Below are 11311 nucleotides of genomic sequence, written 5' to 3' on the forward strand. Positions count from 1 at the left end.
TAAGATTTGTTCGATCATACATGTACCCGATAAATGTATATGTTTACTCGATAGCAACTCTAACCCACTAACCTCTACTCTAGGCTAAATTCTAAGACTCGACCTTACTATTACTCCAGGCCAAAATCCTTCGAATGCAATATTGCATCTCATATACTTGTTTTGATTATCAATCACGACTAAAATAAGTTAACAATTCTTAATATCGTAATTTATGTCGATAGTTCACTTATACTAATCATTTTGAGGATAGTTTATAGTTCACTTACACTAATCATATCTAGCTTTAAAAATATATATATATATATATATATATATATATATATATATATATATAAAACAATAAGAGCAAATATCATAATGATTGGTTTCATAGTTGAACATATACACATTTTGCTCACTCACAAACCACGAACATAGAACATTTTCGCAATTCTTTCTACCTCTTTTATCTATGTATATATCGAAGTAATGAAATGAGCCAGACCATTGGAAGGAACAGTAAAATAATGTTGAGCCCCATAAGTTTGGATGAAAACTGAAGTCATAGCGAGCCCAAGGTGCTAGTTTGTGGACTCCCAAGTCATCATCGCCTGATTTGCAGTGAACAGTGAGCTGATTTTGAACTTTCAAAGCATTTGTTATCTTGACCATAATCTCTGGGTTTTGGAAGATTGATCCTTCGACGGTAGTAAATTGGCTAGGGAAGAACAATGAAATTAAGAGGAAAAATGCAAGAGTTGAAAATAAATTCATTTTTATTGAAACGAGAGAGAAAAAGAGATAGATATAAACACATTTGTGCTTGGTTTATTTCACTTTTATAATTGATAAATAGTGTAATAGAAGACAAAAGTGGAATTGTATGTTTAAGACGTTTCTATACTCCTATTCGTGCCTTAAATTATGAGATGTATCAATCATTGGATAACATTTTCACTTATTGTTTATTGTTTCTAGAGGTGTCTATAATGCCGGTGGTGGGGAAGCTTTCTCGATTTTCGTTATTTTTTTTATTCTTGCAAAATCCTTCGTTTGTTTTCGTGGGGATCAAAGAGATTATTTTCCAGGGTGCAAAATCCTCTATTTATCTTTGCGGGTATTAGCGAGAGGATTCTACATGGAGATTCGCTGCGAAATCCACCATTTTTTTTATATGTGATTAGATAGAAGATTCCTCATGGAGATCAAATTCCTCATGAAGATCAGATTCCTTGTTGGCTCACCGCCTTGTGTCCACTCCTCTTCGGGGCTCAGCCTCCTCGTAGGCACATCGCTCAGTATCAAACTTTGATACCATTCTTCGCTAACCGAACATAATTTATGCAGAAACTAAACTTTGTTCAATGATGCCAGTAGTGTATATGTTTACTCGATAGCAACTCTAACCGACTTACCTCTACTCTCGACAAAGTCCTAAGGCTCGACCTTACCTTTACTCTAGCCCAAAATCCTTCAAATACAGTATTGCATCTCATACAGTTGTTTTGATTATCAATCACAACCAACATAAGTTAACAATTCTTAATATCATAGTTTATGTCGAAAGCATTTATAATTATTTTATACTAACATATCCAGTATCGAAAAAGAAAGTAAAAAAACTACTCAAACAAATAACGTATCAAGAACATTTATTTATTTCAATATAAAAATCCAACATTCTCATTTTATAGATATATGGATTTTTTACTTGACCTCTCATAGCAAAACTCATACTTGGTGGTTTTATAGTTGTACATACACATGCTTTGCTCATTCACAAGCCACAAACAATTGCATTTCTTTCTATCTCTCTTATCTATTTAGATATCAAAGTAATGAAACGCGCCAGGCAATTGGAAGGAACAATAAAACAATGTTGTGCCCCATAAGTCTGGACGAAAATTGAAGTCTTAATCGGTCCAAGCTGTCAGATTGTGGACTCCCAAGTTATCGTTACCATATTTGCAGTGAATAGTGATCTGCTCTCTACTTTTTAGAGCATTTGTTATCTTGACGAGAATCTCTCGATGTTGGAAGATTGATCCTTCAATAGTAGTGAATTGGTTAAAGAAGAACAATGAAATTAAGAGAGAACCCATAAGTGTCGAAAATAAACTCATTTTGTTGAAATGAGAGAGGAAACGAGAGAGGTATGAATACACTTGTGGTTGGTTTGTTTCACTTTTATAGTTGATAAATAGCCTAATTGAAGATGAAAGTTATTGTATCTTTATGGCGTTTCAATATTAATATTCTTGCCATAAATAATGACATTTATGTATCATTTGATAATATTTTAGGTTAATTGTTTTTAAAGATGTCTATAGATGAGTGGAGAATTTTTCTGTTGTCTTTTTTGTTTTTATTTTTTATTAGTGCAAAATCCTCTATTTGTTTTTATTGGAGATTGGGTGTGAAATCTTCCGTTTATTTTTTTCAAGGATTACAAAGGATTCCCGGTGGAGATCAGATCCCACACAAGAAATTTTATTTTTCAAATAATTTTTTATCAAAAAATTTTGATTTTCTAATATAGTTTCCATTAAAAAAGGAATAAAATCATAATAAATTTAATAATATTTCTTAATGCAGTAAGAACATACATATAAAAGCCTATAAAATCATGCAAGATTAATATGTTATTAATTAGATTTTCTTTCAACATTTGTGTGAGTAATTAGGCGTAGCCATTTTCTTATATATATCTTCCATTTTCAACCTCTTTCAATTGCAATATTCTAAAAAAACAATGATTAAAAATGGCTTATGGATATGCATCTTCCATTGCTCTTCGATTGGTTGTTTCATCTTTGCTATCTTCCTCTTTTCTTCTCTCGGTAAGTTTTTACGACCGTAAGATACTTTAATATATGTTTTTGAAAAGGCAACAAAAACAGACTTTATGTTATTTTAAAAATCGAAATATTTTCGAAAAATGAAAAATAAGAAACGAAAACGTTATCAAACAGATGATCCGTTCTTCAAATCGAAAAACTAGAAACAAGAAGTAAGTACCGAACAATATTGATCAAACCCTGATTGAAATGTATTGTATTTTTTGTAGGAATGGCGGGATATGAGTGTAGGAGCAAGTGTGAGGATCAGCCAAATTGTGATGAGTTCTGCAAAAGACTTGGATTCTTGGGAGGGAAATGCATAGCTCCACTCTTTCAATTTTGTTGCTGCCAAACGCGATAGAATTACCAAGTTCAACACAGCCTTTGTAACACAGCAACACGGCAACACAGCAGCTGTTTGTTAGACGTTTAATAATATGGATTGTCACGACGTACAAAAAATGTTATAAAAAGACTATAATAGCGTTTTTTGTATGATATCGTATCCATTATTTCTTGTAGGATCATATGGCTTTTCGAGTCTGTTTGGTCGAGACGACTTTTTTTCGCGTCATGGTTTAGCCAAAAAAGACGTAATGTTATGCATACCATGTCTAAATTAATAAAAATACAATTGTACTTTGTATCAAAAATACTCTGAACTTTCAATAATTGTCGTAAAATTCTCAAGAAATTAAATTAAAAACATAATTTAGGTTAGTTGCAAACAATTACTATTTTGTTTCACACATATTCACGAACATAATTACTTTTCATTAATATCTTTCAATTTTTTTAAAAATAAAATAAAAAATGTCTTTACCAATATTAAATGTCTAAGAACTTTTGAAATAATATTATATCATTTTAGTTTCACTGTCATTATATAGATAAAAACTATTTATCAAAACTTCATAAACTATCTCAATCTTCAATTTTTAAGGTAGGAATGATAAATAAATAAATAAATAAACTTTGAAAGAACAACAAAACTTGTGATTCTTTCGTCTTGTTATTGTATTAAAACCATAAAATCAATGAAAATGTATGATTTCTTCTAATGGGTTATAGAGAATTTGCATTTTTTTTTTCTCGAGAACGTTTTATCCTTAACTATGTTTAGATCAATCTCTATCTTTCTATGCTTCCACTACTAATGTGTAAGTCAATTCATTCCAAACTCTTATGCCCCATTTTAATTATTTGATTTTATTTATGTTGAAACATGAGTAAATTTATATAAGTGATGAGAAACTAAAACCTTCCAAAAGAGTTCTGGTTTGATTTAGGGCACGTTTGAAAGTGATCTAAACTCACTTTTACACCATTGTATAATAAACGCTGCTATGTTAAAATGAGAAAATCACTTGATACTATGCCTTCGATCGTCGTTAAACTAGGACAAAATTGTTTTTATGTGTTCTAATTCTTGTGGGCTACATTTCTTTGGTAGGAAGATTGTTAATATTAGGGAGGTAGATGAGTTGGGTTGGGCCTTTTAGACCAATTTGATATTCAAGTTGGTTAGATTGGTAACCTAAGTAACTCCAAATTGTTTCGCAACCCAACCCTCTGTTTTTGAAGTAGGTCGTATGACTAGTTACTATGATTGGTTGATTGGTCGTGTGATTGAGAGTGAGAGCGGGAGTAGCGTGTAACTGTAAGCAGCGAGCGGTGGCAGGAGGCAGCTTGTAGATGAGCAAGATTGGGAGTAACGACAATGTTGAAAGAATAAAAAGAAAACCCTAAAGTGGAAGGTTGAAGCTTGAAGTGTTGGACCAGCTTGGTTTGGGTTGACCCGATTTTTTTTCTTCTTTGAACTCGAAAACCAAACCAAACCAATTCGATTTCGTAAAAAATAATCCAACCCAACTCAATTTGGATTGATTTAGCTACCGTAACAAACTAAGTCGATCATTAGCAATATCATTTGTAACAGCCCAAGCCCATCGTTAGCAGATATTGTCTGGTTTGGCTCGTTACGTATGAACTTCAGCTTCACAATTTTAAAATGCGCCTGTTAGGGAGATCTCACATCGGTTGGAGAGGGGAACGAAACATTCCTTATAAGGGTGTGGAAATCTCTCCCTAACAGACGCGTTTTAAAACCATAAGGCTGATGGTGATATGTAACGAGTCAAAGCAGATAATATCTACTAGCAGTGACTGTGACTTGAGCTGAACAAATACCTTAAACATGTTATATGGTTGGATGATCTGTCATCACTTCAATTCTTGGTCAAGGTAGAAATAAATGAGTTCTTTCTGCGATGGGTTGGTTGGGATGGCAACATAAACACAAATGAAAGTAAATTAAATGGACACAATTTGTTGTACACGAGTGTTTCTCGAAAAATGAAAGATTTTATTTGTAGATGTAAAAACATATGTTCATATCATTCATTATTTCAGATATCATATGAACTCTTGTTTTGATGGGACTGTTCAGATAAATTCAAGTCAAATTTGTGTTCTTATCGTTCAAATGTTGAGAAAATACTTCACACTACGTAAATGCGTGAACAAATTTATTAGTTGGAGAGGGAACAAAATATTTCTTATAAGGGTGTGGAATCCTCTATTTTGCATATGCGTTTTAAAACTCTAAGGCTAACGGCGATACATATCGAGCCAAAGCGAACAATATCTATTAGCAGTGAGTTTTAACGATTACAAATGGTATTAGAGCTAAAGACCGAGAGAAGTGTGTCAGCGAGGATACTGGGCTCTCAAGGGAGGGTAGATTATAAAATCCCACATTAGTTGGAGCGGAAAACGAAACATTCCTTGTAAGGACGTAGAAACCATAGGAGACGCGTTTTAAAACCGTGATACGTAACGGGCCAGAGCGGACAATATCTATTAGCAATGGAGTTCCCCTAGCACTTTTGAAATGACAAGTACTTAAAAAAGGGTTTGATTCGAATTTTGTCATTGAAATGAACAAAAATATGGGTTTGATTCCAAACACAATATTTTTTCATGGGTTTTATGTTGTTTTTGTTTAATTTTATCCAAATGGAGAATGAAATCAGACCATTGAATCGACAGAGTCTTGGTATTTTGATGTCTCCTTGTGGATCTAATGTGAGTTTGTGGATTTTAATGATTTCATTTGTTGTTATCTTTGAAGATTTCTTCTTGTTTTTGTTTGTGTAATAATTATGAATATGAGATTTGACAGATTTTGATACCCTTGAGAAAATGTCTCAAATCCACTAAATTATAAGGAAAAATCCTAAGAATACATTTAAATTTGAAATGAGTTTTTAACTGTTTAAAAAAAAAATTAAGCCTTCAAAAAGTCGATCACAATATTCTCGAAGACTAAGCTCACGGGTTTGTTATTCTCGGTAGGAACAAGTTCATAGATTGGATGTTTAATCCAGCTATGAGTTTACAACATTTTCAAAGTCTTCATTCGATCTTCGAGTTCTCTATCTTATTCTACTTAAACCCATAAAGTGTGGCTTTGATTCCAATTGTTACGGTTGTACTTCTTCACCCGTGCAACGTCGTGATCTTGACACACTCACGACAAGCCTTAAAGGAAACTCAAGCCCCATTCACATTTTTCGTCCGAGTTTGTGGCTTCGTCGAACCTTCGACATAGTCTACCTGCGCCAACCGAACACAACTTGTTCAACCATGCAGCATCCTGATCTTAACACACTCACAACAAACATTAAGGACTCAAACTCCATTCACATTTTTCGCCCTACTTTATACCTTCGACGAACCTTCAACGAGGCTTACCTTCGGCAACCGAACACAATTTGTACAAAATTCAAACTTGTTCAACCACACGTACTGCTCTTTGTTACATAGTTTATTAAAAAGAAAAATTAACGAGCAAATAGTTCCTTCATTATTGAATAAAGTGGTTGGATCACAAACTTGATCTAAAGCTATGAAATATCAATCTTTGTTCTTCTTTTTTTTACATCATTGAAAGAAGAAATGTTCTTGTTGATCATAAACAAACTTCCCACTTTGGCTTAACCATCAAATCAATCTATTTTACAAAAAAAAATTAACTCTTTCTGCCATTAGAGGACGATGACGAGTAGATCAACGAGGAAGCAGAAAAGCTCGTGTTATTGCTTTTAGGCAACAAGCTTTTGGTCGACATTTTTGAAGAAGATGTTGCAATTCCAACGCCATTAACATTATTTGAGCTCTTGTTCTCTTGCCCACCATTGGCAGGAGAGGAGCCAGCTTTGAGCAGCACGTCGACTTTCGCATACTCTTCTCTTTCGTGTTTGATTTCTTTCAGCATTGCTTCGACGTCTTTCATTGTCGGTCGCTCGTCTGGTGACGAGTTTACGCACAATAACGCTATGCCTAAAACTTGCATCATCTCCTCTATTTCTGTCTCTGGTCTTGATTGCAAGCTTGGGTCAAGGACTTCATTCCCTCTCTTTCTTCTCACCCAATCTACGATGTGTTGTCCGTCAGGTATCGTTGGGTCGATTGGTTGTTTTCCTGTTAGGACTTCGATTATCACGACACCGTAGCTGTAGACATCGCTCTTTTCGGTTATCTTCATCATGTAGCCGTATTCTGAAATGGACAAAAATAGAATACTAATTAAGATTGAAACATGTAACACCTCAAGCCCACCGCTATATTGTCTTCTTTAGACATTCCCTTTTAGGTTTCCCCTCAATGTTTTAAAACGCTTCTGCGTGGGAGAGGTTTCCACACCTTTATAAGGAATACTTCGTTTCCCTGTCCAACCAATGTGGGATCTCACAGTCCACGCCCTCGGGGGCCAGTGTCCTCGCTGGCACGCTGCCCAGTGACCGGCTCTGATACCATTTGTAACAGCCCAACCACTGCTTGCGGGAGATCCTCTTAGGGCTTTTCCTTAAGCTTCCCCTCAAGGTTTTAAAACGCGTTTGCTAGAGAGAGATTTCCACACCCTTATAAGGAATGTTTTGTTCACATCTCCAACCGATGTGGGATCTCACAATCCACTCACCTTAGGGGCCAGCGTCCTCGCTGGCATACCGCCTAGTGACCGGCTCTGATACCATTTGTAACAGCTCAAGTCCACCACTTGCAAATATTGTTCTCTATGAGCTTTCTCTTCCAGGCTTTCTCTCAAGGTTTTAAAATATGTCGGCTACGGAGAGGTTTCCACACCCTTATAAGGAATGTTTCGTTTCCCTCTCCACCTGACGTGGGATCTCACAAAACAGTAGTGGATTACATGAGTTTTCAAGTGATTTGAAAGAAAAATGCTTACCGGGAGCAATGTAGCCATAGGACCCTGCAACTGTGTTGGATGATCGACCGAAATCTCCATTGTCGATAAGCTTGGCAAGGCCGAAATCAGCGATATAGGCCTCGAATTCAAGACCGATGAGTATGTTATTGGCCTTAATGTCTCTATGAACAATTGGAGGGACACAATCATGGTGTAAATAGGCAAGGCCTTGTGCTGCACCTAGTAAGATTTGGTACCTTAGATCCCATTCCAAGGTATTCCCATTTCTCTCATGTAGGAGACTTCCTAAACTACCATTCGGCATATAATCGTACATTAGTAGTCGTGTATTCCGATTCAAACAACAGCCCAAGAACCGCACGATGTTCTTATGTCGTATTGAGCCTAGAGTTTTAACTTCTGCCGAAAACGAATCACGAACGCCACATTTGTCGTCGTTGTAGCTATTGTCTGTTGCCATCATAGTTGGCCACAGCTTCTTCACTGCAATCACTTCTCCGTTATCCATTTCAGCTCGATAAACCATCCCCGAACACCCTTTGCCGATCACGTTACCGTCCACAAGACACCTCAACACTTCCTCAACAGAGAAACTCAGCTTTTGAAATGGTGTGAATTGCCAAGGCCATGTATCTCCCAGCTCCAAATCCTCATCTCGAATCATCGTTCGAGCTCGAATCACCGCAATCACGCCCATTACAATCATCACAACAGTTAGTACAATGAGCAATGCAATTGCTAGCTTGAGCTTTCTTGATCTCATTGTATCATCCCCATCTCTAGCAAGTCCTTCCCTATCGGAATCTGTCAAGAAACACGAATCTCGAATCGAAGAACAGAGACCGTTATTGCCTGCCAAGTCGGTCAGTGATAGTTGTCTGAAAAGTTTGTTGTCCGGAAGATAACCAGTAAAGTTATTAAACGAAACGTTAAGCACGACGAGATTATCGAGCCCTGCAAGCGGCTTCAAATCACCCTCAAGGCTGTTATGTGAAAGGTCTAGAACAGAGAGCTTACTAAGTCCAGACATTTGAGAAGGCAATGAGCCAGTGAAACCATTACAACTAAGGTTGAGAGCGATCTCGAGCGACTTGATCGAGCCTAACTCAATCGGTATGTTCCCGATAAGCTGATTGCTGCTAAGATCAAGTAGTTGGAGACTCGAACAATGTTTTAGTGATGTCGGAATTGTTCCTGAGAAAGCGTTTCGAGCTAGAATGAGCTTATTCAAAGAAACAAGATTCCCCAAACTAGCTGGAAGCTCACCATCAAATTGGTTTGATGAGACATCCAAAACTTGGAGCTGAGACAGCGAAGTAAGTGACTGAGGCAATGAACCTTTCAGCTCATTGTTGCTGATATCAATCATTTCCAAAGCTTTACAATTCCCAATCTCAACAGGCAATGATCCTGAAAGATGGTTTCTTGACAAATCAAGGAAATCCAAGCTCTGTAGAGCACCGATCGAGCTCGGAATCTCCCCGGCAATCCGATTGTTTCCGAGCCTCATTCGGATAAGAGACGAGCAGTTACCAACATCAGGTGGCAATGTTCCAGAGATATCATTTGAAATCAAAAGAAGCTTTGTCAAGTTTTTAAGATGAAACAATCCAGGAGGAACACTTCCTGTTAATGAATTATGAGACAAATCAAGAGCTTGAAGATTCGAACAATTCGACAAACTCGATGGAACGCTTCCTTCGAGCTGATTCTGCCAAGCGAAGAACACATTCAACTTCCATAACATCCCCAACTCAAATGGGATCAAACCAGAAATCTCATTACTATCAAGCTGCAACTGCAACAGATTCGTCGCGTTCGAAAGATTCGAAGGTATCGACCCCGACACGTTATTGTTACTAATCATGAACTCTTCAAGCAAAGACAGTCCCCCTAATGTTAAAGGAATAGCCCCAGAAAGAAAATTCAATGAAAGATCAATCTTTTTCAAGCTAGAACATTCACCAATTTCAGATGGGATTGTCCCAATTAGCTCATTCTGCCATAGAAACAGCTGCTCAAGCTTCTGCAGCTTACCAATCTCTTTAGGAACAGAGCCAGATAAACTATTTTCATAAAGAAACAAGTTAACAATCTCAGAACAGTTACCTAACTCCGGTGGAATCTCGCCGGAGATCTTGGTCGTGTAAATAGACAAAGTTTGAAGCTTCTGAAGTTTGCCTAAAGAACTAGGCAAAGAGCCTGAAATTCCGGTGTCAGCCAGACCCAAAATCGTCAAATTCCTGCAATTTCCAATCTCTTCTGGGATTTCGCCGCTGATATCTCGATTCCCACCTGCTCTAAGAATTTCAAGATTCCCCATTTTGCCCACATCGGAAGGGATTCCTCCGGTCAGCCGGTTGTCAAACAAGAGCAAGTTCTTGAGAGCTTTACAATTAGTGAGCTCTAGTGGGATTTTGCCAGTGAGCTGATTGGAGTTCAAGATCAGCTCCTCGAGGTTCTGTAGCTTTCCAATGGTTGTCGGGATTGTTCCGACAAGGGCGTTGGAGCTGAGGTCAATGAGAGTGAGCTCAGTGCAGTCACCAATGTCGGAAGGAATGGAGCCGGTGAGATTAGCATCAGAAATGACAAGCCTTTGAAGGGAAGAAAAAGAGGAGAGATTTGAAGGGAAAGGGAGCTGAAGAGGGACGGAAATGATGTTGATTTCAGTGACGAAACCATGAGAAGAACAAGTAATGGAGGTCCAGTTACAGGGCGTTGAGTCAAGGACATTCCAGTCGGGAAAAACAGGGGAAGGGGGAAACAGAGTGGAGGAGCTGTGAAGCCATGAGAGGAGAATGGAAGCTTCATGGTTCGTTGCAGCAAGAGAAGAATGAATGAAGAAGAAGAAGAAGAGGGATTGAATGGACATTTGCCTCAAATTCCGAACTTTTCTTCTTGGGTTTGCATAATTTTTGGGGTTTGAAAACTCTAAAGATCTTGGGAGCTTTGAGAGTGTTTGCTCTTCCTTGCCATGGACTCAAGCTCAAACAAGAACAGAGTGTACAAATACCTCGGATTTTGTTTCTTAAAAATTCAAAAAAACAAGAACAAGAAGACAATAATATTGCCACCCAAAAAAAAAAAAAAAACCAAAAACCTTAAAAAAAAACATATTTTAGTCTTCGTGTCTTTGGTCTTCTTTGATTTTATTTTCATTTCTTTTAGATGAAAAAATAATATATATATATATATATATATATATATTTTTTTTTTTTTTTTTTTTTTTTTTTTTTTTTTTTTTTTTTTTTTTTTT

At 36.8% G+C, this 11311-nt stretch overlaps 1 protein-coding gene across 1 annotated transcript; it reads right to left on the minus strand.

Moving 5' to 3' along the window:
* Nucleotides 1-6687: 6687 nt before the first annotated feature.
* Nucleotides 6688-11041, minus strand: LOC111460310 (receptor-like protein kinase 2). Its single transcript, XM_023103512.1, has 2 exons — nt 8074-11041; nt 6688-7385 (listed from the first exon to the last, which is right to left on the minus strand). The coding sequence occupies exons 1-2, from the start codon at nt 10925-10927 to the stop codon at nt 6856-6858; spliced, it is 3384 nt and encodes a 1127-aa protein (XP_022959280.1). The 5' UTR covers nt 10928-11041; the 3' UTR covers nt 6688-6855.
* Between the last annotated feature and the right edge of the window lie 270 nt (nt 11042-11311).

The sequence above is a fragment of the Cucurbita moschata genome, unplaced genomic scaffold (assembly GCF_002738365.1).
Source record: "Cucurbita moschata cultivar Rifu unplaced genomic scaffold, Cmos_1.0 Cmo_Scf00023, whole genome shotgun sequence".
NCBI lineage: Eukaryota > Viridiplantae > Streptophyta > Magnoliopsida > Cucurbitales > Cucurbitaceae > Cucurbita > Cucurbita moschata.